The sequence below is a fragment of the Castanea sativa genome, chromosome 4 (assembly GCF_040712315.1).
Source record: "Castanea sativa cultivar Marrone di Chiusa Pesio chromosome 4, ASM4071231v1".
NCBI classification, from domain to species: Eukaryota; Viridiplantae; Streptophyta; class Magnoliopsida; order Fagales; family Fagaceae; genus Castanea; species Castanea sativa.
The window spans coordinates 19,923,675-19,944,324 of NC_134016.1; the positions used below are offsets into that span (position 1 = coordinate 19,923,675).

The 20,650-nt window shown below is 34.3% G+C and overlaps 1 protein-coding gene across 1 annotated transcript; it reads right to left on the reverse strand.

Moving 5' to 3' along the window:
- Positions 1 to 2,935: 2,935 nt before the first annotated feature.
- On the reverse strand, positions 2,936 to 8,570 carry LOC142631539 (PHD finger protein At1g33420-like). Its single transcript, XM_075805712.1, has 5 exons — positions 7,886 to 8,570; positions 6,440 to 6,566; positions 5,517 to 5,732; positions 4,242 to 4,862; positions 2,936 to 4,028 (listed from the first exon to the last, which is right to left on the reverse strand). Exons 1-5 carry the CDS (start codon positions 8,220 to 8,222, stop codon positions 3,206 to 3,208), a joined length of 2,124 nt encoding a protein of 707 aa, XP_075661827.1. The 5' UTR covers positions 8,223 to 8,570; the 3' UTR covers positions 2,936 to 3,205.
- Between the last annotated feature and the right edge of the window lie 12,080 nt (positions 8,571 to 20,650).

Below are 20,650 nucleotides of genomic sequence, written 5' to 3' on the forward strand. Positions count from 1 at the left end.
TAAAATGATAAAAATATAATAAAAAACTAAAAAAATTACCTTATAGGAAAGAAATACTCCTTTCTCTGAGAAAAACAAGGAAGAGAGACATTTATTTATGTTAAATTTTAGTAACTAACTTGTCATTCAAAAAGAGAGGTGTCATGTCCACAATATTTTTACAACGAATATGTGTTTAGTTGTTATTGGTTCAAATTTGAACCTAACACTAAGATTATTTTGTTGGTCCACCAGTAACAACCTACCACTTAGGATTTGTTGTGAAAATTTTGTAAAAATGTTATGGACATAACACCTCTCTCCTTTTGAATGACAAGTCAATTACTAAAAATTTAAGAGATGGAAGTACCTGATTTTAACGAGAGATGGAAGTACCTGATTTTAAGAGATTTGGATAAGGAGTTATGGTTGAATTAAAATAAGTTAGCTAAAAAAAACTTACGTGAGAGATCGAGTGGAAAAAAAAATCTACTTTTTTCATTTATTTAAAATTTAGGAGTGTTTGATCAGTAATTTTACATATTTAACTCTATTATTTAAATTTTTTAAACATAAATTTAAGAGTATTTTAGTACGCAAAATAATAAAACTCAAACAGAGAATCCTATTATTTGTAGTATAAATTATGTTCAACTTTGTGCTATTTTCAATTTGTATTTAAATATAAATTGGTTCCTATTTTTTAGGATTAGATTGAGATAAGATTATTTCATCATTGACTATATAAGTAAATTGAATCTCTTAATGAAAATTAAGTAGAACATTAAATATATAAAAAAAATCTAATTTAGGAGGTTAGTCACCTCAAATCAACTAATCTATATTTCAATTATCCCAATTCATATTATATGACATCCGCAAAGAGCAACCATCAGTAAATGTCGCATCCAACCCGTCAAGTGTCGCGGTCTCCTCTGTTGGCAATGCATAAGCCAACATGGCTTGTTAGGTGGCCCTTAATTATTACCAGCCATGCCTAACATTTGTTTAGTTTGTGTTAAGGTTTGTCCTGGATTTAATTGTCACGCATGAGGACTAATTGATCTCATGTACCCTTCTTTTTTCTTTTTTGAGAAAAGATCTCACGCACATGAGTGGAAGGTTTCCATTCCTCAATACATTTTGTATGCATTTTAAAATTTTGAATAAAGTTCTACCCTTTTATATGATATGGGTTTAAATTATACGTGGTGTAATTTTAAAAGAGTTACATATTTTCTTGATCATTAATCTCTATTAAATCTAAGAGTAGAAAAACAATCATGTTATATTATAATTGTCATAGAAATTTGGAATTAAACTGTATTAACGCTCTCTAGCCTTTGCCTAATGTTTTCTCTCTCTCCCCTCTCTCTAAATTTCACCCTCTTGAAAACAGTAAACTCTCTCTGAATTTCGTCCTCTCGAAAACAATTAAAAAGAGTTACTCTACTTGCCATTTGAAGTTACACTACTCAATGTAGGAATAGGATCAAGTTATACTTGGTGTAATTTAAGCAAATATTACACCACTTAATATGATTTATATTATCTTTTCTTCTGAATTGACTTTAGTATTATATATATATATATATTGACGGGACTATATATTGATGGGACTAACGAACTCACGTTCAATAGACCACATCACACTCGTCCACCTCAACGAAGCATGGACGAGCACAGGTAAATCAATAATAAAGAGCACTTAATACCTCAGACGGTTACCGATCAGATGGTAGACCGTTGGAATCTCATTAAATTCCATAATCATGAACCCCGGGGTGTTATAAGAAGAGCATTAAAACCACAATCAAAGTCCCAACAGCTAGAAACCCCCAAAGACCATATATATACGATCATTAGAAGCATAGAAGGTACACAACTCTAACAAAAAAGACATACTTTTACACTTTTCATTCTATTCTAAAAGGATTTCTAATCACTAACTTAAACATCAGAGACGTTGTAGCTAGCGCCACACCGGTGTCCACCTCATAAAAGTTTCTCTTATTTTTGCAGGAACATTGATGAGGTCTCGACATCATCTGGACGAACGTACACGACTAACGAATTAGACTTCATCATATATATATATAAACTATTATTCATTTACGCATTCATTACCCCATAACTTAGGGCTCGTTTGGTAATATCGTTTTAGTAATGCTGTTTAAGTGTTGTGGAAATATGTGTGGATGAAGAAGAATTGTGAAAATACGTGTTATATTGTTTAAACAACGAAAACTGTTGTTCAAACAATGTTACCAAATAAGCCCTTATTTGACTAGACACAACATTTTAAAAGTTCTTTGGAGCAATTGTTAACAAAAATGTTTATTTGAATAGATACAACATTTTAAAAGCTTTATTTTAGGCCACGAACTTGTAAGGTTGTAACCAAGATTATCAAAATCGAGATCTTACATAGAATCGTGAGAGATAGGTAAGATCATGAATTGTAAGATTTTACCTTTTTTTATAAAAAAACTAAAAATGCACATTAATATATTAAATAGTCACATAAATTATACATTCATTAATATAATTACTATACATCACTACATCCATTTGTAAACATTATTTAAAGAGGCTAAAAATCTCAAAACATAACACTATTGGGATATTTTTATTTGGGTCTAACTGATACTCTCTATATTAGAGTAGAAAAACTTAGTCTATTAAAATTTTATTTTTCTTTTGGGTCCAATTGAGCCATGACCAAGTTAAAGAAGATTATAAAAATCATGATTGTTTGAAATAGTCAAAAATCCTTAAAAGATCCTGATCGTTTTGGACAGGTAGAATCGTAAAATCCAAATTGAAATTTTGACAACCATAACATTACCTCTTCAATTAGCAAGAGGATTCAAATCCAAACTCCCAGTCATTGTAACTATCGAAATACTATAAAGAAAATGGGTGGAAAGTTTTAACTCAAGTAATGGCAAGGAAATTAAGAAAGAAACTGAGTTAATGCAGCAGTTAGGTACTTGTTTTTTTTTTTTACCATTAGTGTTAATTTCATATTCTCGTTTCTTGTTAAGGACTACTGTCATTGGTATGTACAAGATAAAACGAGGTAGGAGTCCAAAAACAAGTCGACCGCCCTAATGCAATCTTCTTGGCCCGATTCTTATGTACACATTTGTTTTGGCCCAGGAAAAAACTCCTAAAAAATAAAAATAAAAATAAAAATAATAAACCTTTACAAACGTTCAAAACCTCAGCGAACATCAAAAGGAGCAGTCAAGCTCTTTCCGCTACCAACAGCAACAGTCTCATCCTTGCAGTGTCCACTGGCTTTGGTATTTCGGTTGGAATTCCTGCATCTTTGACAAACAAACTTGGATGGGACAGAATCGGAGTCTTTGATACCAGAACACCTAGTGTGTTGCCACACACCACAAACATCACACGCCATCATTCTCTCTCCATCATCATCCTTGGCCCCACAGCTGCAATCCACCGTCCACCTCTCGACACCCCTCTCCATTCTATACCTACTCAGTCCATTTTTCCCAAGGCATCTACCTCGCACTCGAACTGATTCAGTTGACCCTAGCAAAAGTTTGACCTGGTTGGAATCATCTACACCGCCAAAGCCAACTAGCTCTTCCCCTTGAAATCTTCTAAACATCAGATATACCTCTTGAAATGCTTTGGACACTTCAAGCTTAAGGTCAGAAACTGTGGCATATGGGGGAAGGATAATTAACTCTGGCGGCAGATTTGTGGAAAACTCTTCAGATTCATCTATGAGCTCCACTTGACACGACAGGCATACAGCAAATGGGTTTGCAATGGATGACATGTTCTCATCCTTGTAGATTTTCACAAAGTGCTTGCAGTCAAGGAGCTTCTCTGCTGAGCTGATTGCAATATTCCTTGTTGCCTGAGGGTCATAATTTACCATAGTTTGAGGGTGGAGCAAGGATTCATACAGGTATCTGAGATCTTGCAGAAGATTTTCTACAGATGAGCAGTTTGAAATCGAAGAATCACTGCAAGCAGTTGTTTCACCTATGGAACCACTTCCAGGCTCGAGTCTGTAAATGATAAAGTACAATCAGTCCAAACAAGTAACACAACAAAAAGATAAACATGTCAATGGGATGGATATTTTATTCCCAATCACAAGTTTAAGCAGTCTTTTACAGCTTAAAGAAAATCCTATGCGCAACAATCACATGATTCTTTTCTCAAACGACTAAACCAATTAACAGCAAAAACAGCATGTAACAACCAGAATGACCACTCACCTGTACTCAAGGGCTCCTGAATCAGGATTGCATCGGGCTTTAACAACCATACCATCTGCTGCCAATTTCCCTCCAAGTTTCCCAAGGCAATAATCTAGGAGCTCTGGAGGAGCCACCTTAAAAACAGCGCCTCTAAGAAGACGACAATTTACCCAATTAGAGCCAGACACTGCACGAAGAACTCTGAAAATGGCTTCTTCCACCCGTTCAACGTCAGTCACACTCCATGAACAAAAGACTGCCGCCGAAGTGGAGATAAGACGCTTCTTGCAGGGGACATCATCGACCCTAGACGGAGACTTGTGGGCATCATGTATCAAACTCAACAAAAAACAAAAGAGATCTCTTATATTTACAAGCTTATGCTCTGCTAAGGACTGATAATGTGAGATCGTGTCCTGCAGGCGAGTGCAGGATTCCTGTCCCCGAGAGAGAAGAATGGACAACTGCAGGCTGGAGAGGTTTTCAACAGCCATTTTATAGGCATCAAGGGTGAGAGCAAAGCTACCAGCACCAAATTCATAACCCCATTCGCCATACCATGGATGGCCTTTGGAGATGGCATGAAGCAACCGGTACTCTAAGCCATACTTTTTTGACACATCCATCACACTCACTTTTCTGTTGATGTATGAACAAGGAATGAATAAATAAAACTGGACTTTAAGATGCGGCTAAATTTAAAAAATAACATTGGACTAAAAGGGCATCAATAATTCAAAAAAAAAAAAAAATCCATCAGCACATTCGCATCAGAAGATGGGAGGGCAAAATAGAAGGAAACATGAAACATGATATGATATGATAAAAAGCAGAGACCAAGCGATCTTGTTAGCACATCATGAGATGAATGAAAAGCAAAACAGGAATCCTCTCAAAGTAAAACAGCATCACATAGTCTTTAACTGAACCTTCAATTAACAAATTGATATGCATAGACAACTCCCCACCAATATTAAAATTTTTTCATGTTCTTTGCATTCTTCTATGTAGCTACTTTGAGGTAGCCACCGTAGCAGCCAATATGATATGTGATTCTAGTACATCTTCCAATTAAATGATTATAAAACAGACCATTTCACTGAACTTCTCACAATATAGCAAGAGGGGGGAAAGGGAGGGGGAAAAAAGGAAGCAAATATATATATATATATATAAAATATAATTCTAAAAGAAAATGATTGAGGAGATGAAACTAAATGGCTCATAAACATAATAGAAACACTTCCATTAGTAAACAAACAAGAAGCTGTAATTAAAATAAAAGATCTCAACCTGACTCCAAGTATTTTACAAAGGCGATCCCAGAAGTCCATGATATGATATCCAGAGAGAATCCTTGAACCCCCTTCCCTACCATTAACCCTAAGAAGGTGACCATAACCATTTGAATGAACCACACCATGTAAAAGGTGAGTTGTGTTTTCCAACTGGTGGAACACCCAATCTTCAACATCATCTGTACTAGTCACGTGGTTGCATGACTTGCACCTGCAAGAAAGAGCATATCATGTATCGCACAAATAATGATACCATCCTTTTGCAAACTAATTATATGCAGCAAAAAGGTCATATTTTGTATAAATACTTGCATTAAACCAATTTAACACCAATGAAATCAATATCAGAGTTCTCAAAAGGCCATAAAATTCAGTGTCCATACAGTTCCTTATGAACAAATTACGACAACTGTTACAGTGCTCTCATGATATTTATTAACAACATAATGGTAGAAAACCAAATTTCAGTTCTAAGAAATAAGCATCAATGACAAGCTATATGCCTAATAGATGTTTCTATATACATATGCACAACTAAATCTTGCAAAAATTAATTTATAAAACGTAACAACATTATTTAACTCAATTACATAGAAAAATCACTTTAGAGCAAGCACCAATACTTGGAAAGGGGGTTAAAATGCCTAATAGTTCTCCATGACAAAGTCAATTAAAGATGTATATCTAAGAAAATATGGTTGAGGACTGAGTTATCATAATTCCGCATAATGTGCATTTGTCAGCATATGCTAGGGTCACAACACTTACAACTGAATTGAACCTCTGAGATTTAATTGAAGATAAGTTAAACAAACTTCAGCTAGATTATAGCATACTGATACCCACATAAGAGCTACTACACATTTCAATTATACAAAAAAAAAAGGCAAATTGAGGAGAAAAAGTAATGGTCCTCACTTGGATTCTGACAAATGCAAGACATCTCCACAGCACATGCATGGCTTGTGATACCCACCAATGGAACTACCATCAGCCTTTATTATAAAATGGTAACGTTTCCCACATACTGGATGCCCACTCCAACCTGAGGTTTTGATAATAAGTTAGTAACTGCAATCTTTTTGGAAGCTAAATCTTAGCAATGTCCCACAACTCAGAAATCAGACAAGATGATTTGCGTAGTGTCTACAAGCACCAAATAGAACAACCTTTTTTTTATTCTTTTTTAATAAAAACCCAAAACAAATTGTCAAATTTCCAGGGTTGTATTTTTCATTAAAAAAAAAAAAAGAACAACAGACAAAATTAAACACAAATTTTCAGGTGATTTTAACCAAAGCTCACATGGGTCCACCTTAATATTTAGAAGAAGAAGAAGAAGTAGTAACAAAAGAGATGGGCCCATCTTACTACTTTTTTTTTTTAATAAATGGGCCCATCTTACTACTTAGATTCATGTGAACCCAAACCTTAATTCTATCCCCAAAAAAATAGCAAAATGTCCAAAAGCATTGAATTCATGACGTGTCACAACAAACATTGGTCCAAACATAAAAAAGTAAACAATGAATAGGGTGATGATCTATAAAAAAAAAACAAAAACAAAAACAAAACCAAAAAAAAATAAAAAATCAATTCATAGGTATCAATAAAATTAATTCCAATGAAAGCAATTAATCAAAGCCTTATATGGACTAACAATTGTAATTTAAAAATAAAAAGGCACGAAATTATCCAATTTCTTAAAGGGTATTTAGGGTACATAAGGAAATGATAGCTGCGACGCAATAGCAAAAGCATGCTGTTCCAATTCCAATCAAATAATAAATACACGGTCCACATAAATGCCACGTGTAAAGAATACAAGCAGCCAATGACAAACGGGCAACATTATAACATCCCTTTCAATCATATGTCTACTTTTCTTTGTTTTATCATGTCAAACTGGACCCACATTCTTCTAAATATATCCCCACTACTTTTATTTACTAAAAAATATCTCAATTCACATCATCTCGTGATATTTTCACGATAAATGGAGTGACAATAATATCCACAGCTTTGGTTCCAACAACTTTTCAGTTTAATTCACGTCAATCCATCGCTTTAATTAACACTCAATAATAAATATCTTATTTCATATCATATCGCCATTTTATTCCCACGATAAATTGAGTGACAAAAACTTTTTAGAACTTCCATCAAGTTATTCATCACTTCATTAACACTCAATAATAACACAGAATGCACTATTTAGTAAGTATTATCTTACTTAGCACCAAAAAAAAAAGCATCTCGTAATACGAGATGACCACGATATTTGTACGACATAGAACAAGAAAATAAAGAGAGAGGGAGGGAGAGAGTTAGGGAATCGGTGAATTGGCTCGGTGAGTGACTCACCAACAACTCGGCACTGGTCGCAATACACAGATCTGGATCTAGCCACATCTTCTTCAACTACGTCAAGGTAGACCACATCCGGGAGCGAATCAGGGCCTTCGGTGACATCTCCGACGCGGAACAGCATCTGCCACGTAAGCAGGTGAGGGAACAGCGACGAAGGAGGAGGGAGAAGCGCGTGCTTCGTCAGAAATTCCTTCACGCGCGTCCTGAACGGTCCTCCGAACGCACCTTCTTTACCTTCCATGGAAGACAAGGAAGGAAAGTTCAAGAAATCGTGGAGATCAGCCGTCACGCGCCTCTTCATCCTCTTTAATGGCCTTCCGTTCACAACCATAGCGCGTGTATCAGATCTGAAGGCTCTCTAGATCTAGATCTGAAGGTTCTAGGTCGGACGGTTGAGATTGAATCTGGAGGAAGAGAAGTGGTTCAGTCTAACTTTACAGAGAGAGAGAGAGAGAGAGAGAGAGAGAGAGGTTGGGAGGGAAAAAAGAACGTTTTGTTTGGGAGTTTTGTTTTGGGGTTACGGTTCTCTATGAGTGTTTGGATTCTGAGATTTCATGGACATCCAATTACTTTTTTTTTTTTTTTCCTATATTTCTTTATAATTTTTTTCTCGTTGTGATATTTTTAAATTTTTGTACTTTGTAAAGAAATCAAATTAAATTTTAAAATATTTTCTGGGAATTCGGGACAGCAATAAAGTCGGTCTTGTTTGTTTGTTTGAGAGAGAAGAAAATTTATAGGATCGAAATCTTAATCGTTAAGCGAGTTTACCGATTCGTGGGGTTTTCGAAAGTATATAAGGGCCTGGGAATGAAGGAAATTACGGGAGTGCCCTTATCATGAGGCCGACCTGACCAACTGGCAATTCGGTCTGGACTCTGGACTCTGGAATGTTCGTTTGACATTGTTTGGTTTCGCTGTACTTCTTATCTCATTTATCGCCGCATGATTATGATTAATAAGATACTCACCAATTGTGGAAATACCCACCTACTTTTTCTTTTTTTGGGTTAAAATTTAAATTATGATTTTTTTCCCTCAAATTCTCTTTTTTAATTTGATTTTTAACATTTTAATTATGTTAATTTGATATTTTTCAATATCGTGTCAATTTAATCATTACCATCATCTCTTACGTAAAAATTGCTAATGTAACTAATGGCCAAAATAAAAAATTAGCTTCTGTTAATGTGAGAATAAACTAATTTTTTATTTTGGTTGTTTGTCACGTCAGCAATTTCCATCCAAGAAATAACAGCAATGATTAAATTAACATGACACTAAAAAGTTGTGGACCAAATTGACACTGAAAAGTTATGAATCAAATTAAAATTTTATGTAAATGATATAGACCAAATACATAGTTTACCGTCTTTTTTTGTCATATTTATCTTTGAAGTTTATATTTGTTGTCAATTTAATCCTTTTTGGTCCATCCATTAAAAAAATTTTGTTAACCCCTGATATATGATTCTCCTTTTTTTTATTATTGCTTACTTACATTTTTTTTAATAAAATATACAAGATAAAAAATTATTAAAGTCTTCCTTTAAGTTTAAGGCTTAAAGTAAGGAGTTGTTTTCTTTTTAACCCTTTATGTATTTAGATTTTTTATTTTAATCCTTAATATTTAATATTTAATTTTGTTTCATATTAACTTTGCCATCCATTTTTATTAATAAACTAATGACACATGGCATTATATTGGTGATGTACCTTGATGAACATCATTTATCTAGAACTTAATGATCATGTTAATTATAGAAATGGAAGGCAAAATCAAAATGAAAGCATAATCAAATATAAAGGGTTCATTTGAAAATTTTGAAACGTAAATGGCAAAAATGAAAATCTCCCAAATTCGAAGGACCAAAATGACTCTATTCTATTAAAAAAAATACCACTATCTCTCTCATAGTTTGGGGCTATCTCCTATGGCAATAAATTTAAGGGTTGTCTCTAATATTTAAATATTGATTAAATAAAATACCAAGCAATTTGATAAATTAATACTAACCAAGCTAAAGTTAATTTTATATAGAGAATCAAATAGTATGGTTCAAACATAACATTTAACCAAAATAAATGAAAATTTATTATTCTTTTAAAAATGAGGTTGACTTTTCATCTTGGATAAGGTAATATATCGTGAAGTAAAGTTGTAATTTAATTTTTAATTTTGATTTTGGTATTAAGAAATGGATAGAGATTGTTAGGAATACATGCATATGGGAGATTAGATGGCTAGTGTTCACAATCTACCATATATGATATTGATTTACAAAATTTGAAAACTCAAAACTTTTTTTTTCTAAACAATTTATGGATTTCAATTGGGTGGAGTTTCGATTGGTTTAATATTTAAATCATTCTGGAGATGAAATAAATAATATATAGCCTTTTTTTATATTTTAAACCACTTATTATCATATAAATTTGGGAAAAAAAATATTATCCAATATAAAAATTTTACCCTAGTCTAATTTAAGTGTATACGTGCATGAAGTTCCCTCTTGGATACTTGAAACTCTACCATTTTCCCTACTCTCACAAGAACTTGTACTTGTGGAGCAATCATCATGCCAAGGGTATGCAGTGGTAATTTTGAAAAATTTTAAAGGTACTACAAATCTTCATAAAGCACACAAACTAATGTGCAAATGAATGTGGTTGGTGGGATTCAACCATCTAATATAAATTAATGGTTTGAATTATTTATGAGCAAATTATAACTTACCCACCTGTGATTTAAAATTCGGCACTTTACCTGCCTAGGGTTAGCTTCATTACACTTTTGCAATCCACCTATGGCTTTTCCGTTAAAAAAAAACTTTTAACATCAAAATATAATATAAAACGGATCAAAAAGCTAGAGTTAAATGGTGGCGATAAACAAAGTAGTGAACAAGGGCACACAATGGTAATTTTGGAAAATTCTAAAGGTACTACAAATCTTCACAAAGCATACAAACTAATGTACAAATGAATGTGATTGGTGGGATTCAACCATCCAATATAAATTACAACTTACCCACTTGTGGTTTGAAAGTTGGTACTTACTCGCCTAAGGTTAGCTTTGTTACACTTTTGTAACCCACCTATGGCTTTTTTGATAGAAAAAACTTTTAACATCAAAATATAATATTAAACGGATCAAAAGGCTAGGGTTAAATGGTAGCAATAAACAAAGTAGTGAACAAACTGAACACAAACCCCAACCTCCTTCTCAAATCAGCCATGGAATTGTAGCAAAGGCTTGAGAGAACCATCATCTTAAATGGTGGTAATGAACAAAGTAGTCGCAAATGGCAATAGCAGAGGTACAAGAAGTTTCAACCATATGTTCCTCGGATAAGATAGAAGAGAGAGAAATGTATCTTCAAACTCTAGCCTTTTGATTTGTTTTATATTATGTTTTGATATTAAAAGTTGTTTTCTAACAGAAAAGTCATAGGTGGGTTATGGAAGCCTAATGAAGTTAACTTCAAGTGGGTAAAATGTCAAATTTCAAATCATAGGTAGACAACTTAAATTTCAATCAAACTACAAGTGAGTAAGTTATAATTAGCCCATATATTTATTTTGTGATTGATGACACATGAGTGTATTAGCTTAGTATCCCTAGTATCACTCTACATGAATTATGGGCTTTTTTTATAATAGAATGGGGAATATAACTTCAGGTGGATAAAATGTCAAATTTCAAATCATAAGTAGGCAACTTAAATTTCAGTCAAACTACAAGTGAGTAAGTTGTAATTAACCCATATATTTATTTTGTGATTGATGACACATGAGCGTTAGCTTAGTATCCCTAGTATCACTCTACATGAATTATGGGTTTTTTTATAATAGAATGGGGAATATAACCATATTTTTAATGGGGACCTTAGGCCTAGGGTTTAGGGTTTAGGGTTTAGGGCTAAGTGGTATAGGCATTGAGCAAATGCTATTAGCTTTCTAGCCACCGACTTCTTCTCTTCTTCACCTTGAGTTTGTGAGCCGGTGGCAGTAGATGAACCTAATGGTTCATAGCTCCAAAAGTTCCTCCTCCACCCAACTTGTTTGATTGTTTCTCATGCAAAAGTTTAAATATATAATGTTGCTTATATATATATATAAAATGTTGCATACAATTTTTCCTACACCTAAACATTTTAATCCAGTTCAATCATATTGGAAACAGATCAAACGCCCCAAACAAAAAAAAAATGCTGTCATAGAACTCTGATATATTAGCTACACTCCACCACTCCCTTTTTCGCCATGACGTTGTCTACTTTAACAGATGTTGAGCCAAGCTTTAATGTGGGTGCTATTAAAGGTACAAGTGCATACACACAACATAATTACTTCTGAAAGCTCCTAAAATTGTCAATACACCGAGAGGGGTTCCGAACTCCATGTTTTTAAGACATAAATTCCCTTTTATGGAGAAATATGTATCTCGGTAAACCTCCTATTTGGCATGTCTATTGAGTTATGTATCTGGCCCTCTTATATAAGTCTGGTACAATAGTTGTAGCCACTACTATCATACTTACAGGGCTGGCTCAATACATTGTGGGACTAAGGCAACAATGTTAGTGAGGCCTTTTTTCATATTATAATATTTAATTAATAAATTTTTATTTAACTTTTTATATCAATTTTATAAAATATATTTTTCTTGCTTTATAAGATACGAAATTATCAACAAAGATTTTGTATTCAAGTTCCCGTAATATTTTCTTCAATATAACTAATGCACTTAATTTTTTGTGGCATAATTGATTAGTTATACATTTTTTTATTTGCAATTTTTTTTTGTTAACAATTAGAATATTATAATTAGAAAACCAAAAAAAAAAAAAAATAGAAACAAAGAAAAAATTGAACTAAAATTTTATTTAAAAAATAAAAACCTTTTTTGACCAAAATAATAATAAAAACTAGCCTCTAAGCACATGCTCAGAGGCTTTTCTATTTTTTGGGGGAAAAAGTTAATAATTTGCATACATTATAATTTGGGATTATTACACTTTTCAATCATAAAAAAACCTAGGAGTGTGATGAAGGGATAGTACTCATCACACTCCTAGGTTTTTTTTGTGATTGAAAAATGTAATAATCTCAAATTATAATGGATGCAAATTATTAACTTTTTATCCCTTCATCACACTCCTAGGTTTTTTTGTGATTGAAAAGTGTAATAATCTCAAATTATAATGGATGCAAATTATTAACTTTTTTTCCAAAAAATAGAAGAGCCTCTGAGCACGCGCGTGACTAGTTATTAGTACTTATATTTAATCCTAACATTTAGCCACTTACTATATATCCATAAAAAAACAAAGTACGCAATTGTAATCTTTTTTATTTATTTTTGTTACAGTAAAACCTGCAAGTGTAACAGGAATATAAAAAACGTGAGAATTTTATTATGAGGACGTTTGGATGCAGCTTATTGCTGCGTCCTGCGTCCACGTTTTGCCCCCTTTTTTTTTTTTTTTTTTTTTTTTTTTTCAGCCGTAGTTGTTGACTAATTTCTCATGAACAGTGCATCCGTGCACTGTTTATGGACCCACAAATTTCACTTTTCAGCAACTTTTTCATTAAAAATGGGTCCCACGGCACTATTCACACATTTAAAAATTTTTTTGCTACAGTGTTTTCAGTTTTCAGTTTTCAACAATAAGTTCTATCTAAACGGACCCTATATATATATATTTTTTAAGATAAAATAATGGTATAGAAAAGATAATGATAACAAAGCAAGGAAACAAAATATAAACCAAATACAGGAAAGTAAATAGTAAATGGATGAAAGATACTCACATTTCTACTGTTGACTACACATCCGCTTTGTAAGTCTCATAGCTGTTGTGTTTAATTAATATGCTATAAATAACAAATTCCAAGAGAAGCTATAGAACAATGGTATTAAATAGAATTTGGTGACAGAGATTCGAAAAACATAAAAGCTTAAATTATCTGACATGAATGGAAAGAAATTAATGAGTAAATACATTTTTAAGTGGCTTCCTCTAGCATGTAGTCACCTATTACTATTGTTCCTCTTACTATAAAAAGTAGGGACTTGAGGATGGAGATGGGGAGTATTTTCTTTTTTATGAAAGAGATGGGAAGTAATTTGATAATATTATAACTTTTGGGGAGATTTAAATTTGTTAGATAGCAGTTTGGAGTTGTGTATGTGACTAAAATGTGGGTGTATGGCTGGTTTTTTTTTTTGGCAATAGTTGTAGATGTATTTAAACACCCACATTTACGTGTGTTAGTTTTTTTTTTTTTTTTTATCAGTACATGTGTTAGTTAGTTTTTTTTTTTTTTTTTTAATTTTTATAACTATTAGTACGTGGGGTGTTTTTTCTTTTTAAATAATAGTAATAAAGTATTTTTAAAAAACAATAAAAGTGGGTTAGTGGACATTTACGTGTGTAGGTTTTTTTTTTTATCAGTACATGTCTTAGTTTTTTTTTTGGCGTAAATGCACTTTTAATCCCTACATTTTGACGTTTTTCCATTTTAGTCCCTTCATTTTATTTTTACCACTTTTAATCCCTAATTCAATTAACGCATTCCATTTTGGTTTTTTCTGTCAGTCAACCGACAGAAATAGCTGAGGTGGCTATCGGAAAAATGAAAATATTATAAAAAATGTCACATCACCATGACATATCAGCATATAAATTTAAAATTTTAATTTATTAATTTTAACTAAATAATAAAAATAAAAACAGAATTAAAAACTAAAATTTACATAATTAAAACAGAATTTAAAAAATCATCTCAAACTCAAACTCAAACTCTATTCTCTCATCTCAACCAACCCAAACAAAAATTTATCATTAGTGAGCTCTACCAAAAAAAAAAAAAAAAACCTTTCAAAAAAGTGTATTTACTTTTCTTTAAGTGAGCTCTCTCTAAAATTAGATCATGATTTTAGAGAGAGCTCTACCAAAAAAAAAAAGAGTTTAGAGAGAGAGGGAGAGAATGAGCAGGTGAGCAAAAATGGGAGAATGGATGCATGTATGTGTAGATCGGAGGTGGCTGAGCTTTGTGGTGGTCTGTAGAGGTGGACAGTGGTGGTCTGTAGAGGTGGACAGTGGTGGTCCGTGGGCTAAGCTAGATCGACGGTGGTTGAGCATTGTGGTGGGTCCGTGGAGGTGGGTTCTGGTGGGTCCGTGGGTTGAGCGTGGTTGGGTCTATGTGTAGATCGGGGGTGGCTGAGTATTGTGGTGGTCCATGGAGGTGGACGGTGGTGGGTCCGTGGGCTGAGCTAGATCGGCGGTGGTTGAGCATTGTGGTGGGTCCGTGGAGGTGGGTGCCGGTGGGTCCGTGGGTTGAGCGTGGTTGGGTCTATGTGTAGATCAGTAGTGGCTGAGCTTTGTGGTGGTACGTGGAGGTGGACGGTGGTGGGTCCATGGGCTAAGCTAGATCAGCAGTGGTTGAGCATTATGGTGGGTCAGTGGAGGTGGGTGCTGGTGGGTCCATGGGTTGAGCGTGGTTGGGTTCATGTAGATCGATTTGGAGCAGATCTAGAGGAAGGGGGCCGGCGGTGGGAGCAGATCTAGAGAATGGAACTCGATCTCTGTCTCCGTATCGGCCACCGTCTCGGCCACAATAGAGCTTGCCAATCTTGGCCACCGTCTTGGGTTTATTGTGATTGGTTTCTTGATCTAGGTTTAATCTGGGTTGGTTTGTTAACTGGGTTTATGGGTTTGATTTGCTGAGAATTCGGTGTTGATTGTGTTAGAATTTGGGGAAGAACATGAAGTATTCGATGATCTTGATTTATGGTAGATCTGATGGTGCTGGGTTTGATGATCTCTTGAGGTGTTGAATTTGGGTTTTTTCTTCTTGTTTTCATTTATGTCCTAGTGATCTGGGTTTGAGTTCTTGGGTTGCTGGGTTTGTATTCTTATGATGGGTTTGAGTTTTTGGTTGCTGGGTTTGATTTGGGAAGAATATGAAGGACAAGTTGTAAAATGAAGAACAATTTGAAGAACATGAAGAACAATCTTAATTCATGTGAATTTTACTTTTTAATTTTATTATTTAGTTAAAATTAATAAATTACTTTTTTAAATTTATATGCTGATGTGTCATGGTGATGTGGCATTTTTTATAATATTTTAATTCTTCCGGCAGCCACCTCAGCCATTTCCGTCGGTTGACTGACAGAAAGGACCAAAATGGAATGCGTTAATTGAATTAGGGACTAAAAGTGGTAAAAATAAACTGTAGGGACTAAAATGGAAAAACGTCAAAATGTAGGGACTAAAAGTGCATTTACGCCTTTTTTTTTTTTTTTTTAACTATCAGTACGTGGGGTTTTTTTTTCCTTTTAAATAATAATAAAGTATTAAAAAAAAAAGTGGGTTAGTGGGAGAACATTCCTATTTTGTAAGTAATATTTTAGTGCAAGTTAAACATATATTTTACCAAATTATCTTTTAGTTTTATCTCTATTTAAACCTAGAGAAATAGGGGTATTTTGGAAAAAAAAAAAAAAGATCCGGTCCAAACAAGAGCAGCCCCTTAAATATTAGTATAGATAAAAATCTAAGAGATATGTATGTAGTGGTGAGTGATTGGAGATTACTATACTACTACATGTCCCCACTCTTAGCCCCAGGACCCAGCCCAACCCAATTTGTAAATCAGTATAATTTGGCTCGCCTATACTGTGTTAGAATGTTAAAGCTTCATAGTGAAACAAGTATCAAACAACTAAGTAAAACATTCAAAAAGTAAAACAAAGAAGCAAGAACCAAACAAAGACAAAAGTAAGCAAGATTCATACATTTTACAGAAGTGCAAAAACTAAAGAAGAGCAACGCTCAACAAAGAGGAGGGTCCAATGCGTTGCTAAGAAACGTATGAAAAAAATCACTTTACAACAATTCATTGAGCCAACCCTGCATACTCACACAAAGTTACCATCCTCGACGCTAGATTAGACATTTAAGCAAGAGCGAGTGTGTAGCTTAGTTACCTCATGGTTAAGAAATGGTACTCTTTATTCTAACAAGGGGAGACTCTATTTGTTAGGAAGCTTGTGCCTTGGAAAGGATGTGTTGAATACCATTAAGCAAGCTAGCATGATGAGCCTATAATTATGGTATAAAGCTATGGTTGTTGCATATTATTGTGTACATACAGACATATATGCAAACAACTAAAATTGTGAGTTGAAGACACAATTTCAAGGGTGAAAATGGACTTTTGCCCATTTCGTGCAAAAAAATTAGCAATTTGCCCCATTTTCCAAACTAATTAGGGAAATGTCCCTCTTTTGAAACTCGATTTTCTCAAAATTGAGTTTTAAAAAAAAAAAAAATCTCTAGAGCCCTATAGTGGCGTTTTAAGGAGCCTATAGTGACATTTTCAGGACCTATAATGGCGTTTTGGAACTCGAGCTCCATGAACTCGAGTTCCATGCAAGTTTTTTTATTTTTTTATTTTTTTATTTTACCTATAACTTGAGTTCATGGAGCTCGAGTTCCAAAACACCACTATAGGCTCCTCAAAACGCCACTATAAGCTCCTTAAAACGCCACTATAGGGCTTAACTCGATTTTGAGAAAATCGAGTTTCAAAAAAGGGGCATTTCCCTAATTAGTTTGGGAAAGGGGCAACACGTTAATTTTTTTGCATGAAATGGGCAAAAGCCCATATTCGCCCAATTTCAAGTAGGACACGTGTTTTCATCTCACGTGTTCAGTTGTTACATTCATGTGTGTCCATACACAAATGTGCAACAAGTATTTGCCTATGATATGACTCATCTTTCGTTAGTTCAGTTTGTTCACTGATTTGCACCTCAGTCGAGCTTGATATTCAATGGTATTTTTAAAAAATTGAAAAATTATTTCATGTTATTCTTGTTTAAATTTTTAGGTTCTATTTGTGGTTGTGGGATGGGTTGTTGAAATAGTTCCATTTCTTTTATTGTTTGGTAGAATATGGAATTAAGTTCTTATTTTAATCAAGTTGGGTGCCTTTGAAATCTTCTTTCAGGTAGAAAAGTGGTGCAATAGTTGAGGGTTTTAATCATGTGGAAGTCATGGCTTTCGAGTTCTAACTCTTTTCTACTCTCCAAAAAATAAAACTCGACATTTTTAAATGGTGTTTTATCCTTAAGGAACTTTAGAACTCACTTGTGATCTTCTAGCTATCACTACTGGAAATTTTTTTGAAGATAAACTTAGTGTAGACAGAGTAGTTGATGATGGTAGTGCAGCAATTGAGTCACGTGACTTGTAGCTTAGTGAGTGTTAGTTCTGGTATGACACGTGTCTGGTACTGGTTGAATGCTAAAGATTCAGTTACTGCAAGAGTGTTTCCCACTGTGTTAGTTTGGGTTTGTTAGGGAAATCCCCTTGTATAAATATCTCATTATCTGTAACTTTATGTCATTGAGTTGAATAATACTTTTTTAGATACATTGAACCTAGACTTTTCTCTCTAGCATAGCTTAGTTTCTCATGGTATCAGAGCCATTAATTGCATCTTCTGCGAGTGCGAGTTCAACCTCTGCTACTTCAAGTTCTACTGCTTCTAATCATGAAATCAATCCATCATTGTTGCTTCTCTCTAATATGGCAAGTATGGTAACCGTAAAGCTAGATTACAATAACTACTTGGTTTGGAGGCACCAGATCGAAGTAATCTTGGAGGCCTATTCTTTGATTAGCTTCATTGATGATTCCAATGGAGCTCTTGATCCATTCATGAAGGATAGCTTAGGGAATTATACCACTGAAGCGAATCCTAATTATGTTCACTGGAAAAATGGTGAACAAGCACTGTTTACGTTTCTCAATTCCACTCTTTCTCCATCAATTATTGCTCTAACAGTGGGCAGAAATCAGGGAGAGGAGTATGGAAGATTCTTGAGAAACGTTTTGCCTCTATCTCTCGGTCTCACATTCTTGGCTTGAGGGATGAGCTGATGAGTATCAAGAAAGGACCTGAGACAATTAATACTTTCATTCAGAGGATTAAAGAAATTCTTAACAAATTGAGTGTTGTTGCTGTTTGTGTAGATGAAGAAAAGCTGATTCATCTAACACTTGAAGCACTTCCTGCTGAGTATGATGCTTTCTGTTCTGCAATTATGACCAGAAATGATGTGCTCTATCTTAAAGAATTGAATACTCTTTTGAATTCTGAAGAAAGATCCATCAAGAAGCGTGCTACTTACAAGGAATCTACATCCCTAGCCATGTCTATGAATCATTTTAATGGTGGTTCCAATAATTTCAATAGTCATGGCAGAGGTAAGAACAATGGTAACAGAGGTCGTGGTAATGGTAAAGGTAATGGTAATGCTCAGTTTCATGGGAATTTTTCTTCTGGTGGTGGTGGTCAAGTCTATGGATCTTTTGGCAATAGTCAAGGTTCATTCTTTGGATCTCCTGGTAGTTCTTCTCCATCACAGTTTCAGTCTAAGTCTGTTCCTCAACCATCACAGAATCAGAGACCTACTTGTCAAATCTATGGCAAGAATGGTCATATTGCCCTTGATTGTTATCATAGAATGAATTTTGCTTATCAGGGAAGACATGCTCTAGCCAAGCTTGCTTCAATGGCTGCAAGTTCTATGGCTGCTGCTGCTAATGTTCCTCAGAAGTCACATTTGCTTATTGATACTGGGGCATCTGATCATGTTACTCCAGATCTAACTCAACTTTCTCTTCATTAGCAGCCAACTATTGGTAATGATTCAGTCACAGTGGGCAATGGGCAAGAATTACCAGTTACTCATATTGGCAATGGTAAGCTTGTCACTCCCTCTCATGCTTTTAAGCTTGATAATATTCTTTGTGTTCCTCACCTTGCATCAAACTTACTTTCTGTTCATGAATTGTGCCTTCAAAATAATGCTTTTTGTTATTTTGATGCCTACAAGTTCTAATTTCAGGATTTACCTACGGGGAAAATTCTTTACCAGGGATTGAGTAAGGATGGGGTATATCCTATTCCTCCTATGTCCAGCCTTTCTTCTTCATCACTTAGCTCTACTGGCTTCGTTGCTGTCTCTGATCAAGCTTTGCTTTGGCATAAGAGGATTGGTCATCCTTGCTTCAGAATACTTCATTCTGCTTTATCTGATTTTCATTCTGTCCATGTTTCTTTAAATAATGACATTTGTTCTCAATGTCCAGCCTGTATAAGTGCTAAAATGCACAAGATTTCTGTTCCTAAACATGTATCAGATTCTAAATTTCCTTTGGAATTGATCCACTCTGATGTATGGGGTCTTGCTCCTATTGTTTCTGAACTTGGACACCAGTTTTATGTCATTTTTGTGGATGATTTTACTCGTTTCACATGGATGTTTTTACTTCAACATAAATCTGATGTGTTCAATGTTTTTTTCATTTTATATCCCTTGTTGAGAATCAATTTAACACTATTATAAAGGTTTTGAGGTTTGATAGGGGTGGTGAGTATAATAATCATAAATTCAAGTCTTTTTGTTTGTCTAATGGGATTCAGCACCAATTTTCCTGTCCATATACACCTCATCAAAATGGTGTTGCTGAGAGGAAACATAGGCATCTAGTTGGGAGTGGTCTTGCTATGCTTTATTAGTCTCATCTTCCTTTGTCTTTCTGGTCTTATGCATTTAGCACTGCTGTTTTCTTGATTAATAGGATTCCTTCCTCAGTCTTGAATTTTGTCTCCCCATGGGAAAAGCTCTTTCATAAGAAACCACCCTTGCAAGCTTTAAAATCCTTTGGTTGT

Coding starts and splice junctions, on each gene's coding strand:
- LOC142631539 (XM_075805712.1), bottom strand. CDS start 8,222: ATGGTTGTGAACGGAAGGCCATTAAAGAGGATGAAGAGGCGCGTGACG. Junction 6,567..7,885: donor CGACCAGTGCCGAGTTGTTG/GTGAGTCACTCA, acceptor TCAAAACCTCAG/GTTGGAGTGGGCATCCAGTA. Junction 4,863..5,516: donor TGTAAAATACTTGGAGTCAG/GTTGAGATCTTT, acceptor ATACATCAACAG/AAAAGTGAGTGTGATGGATG.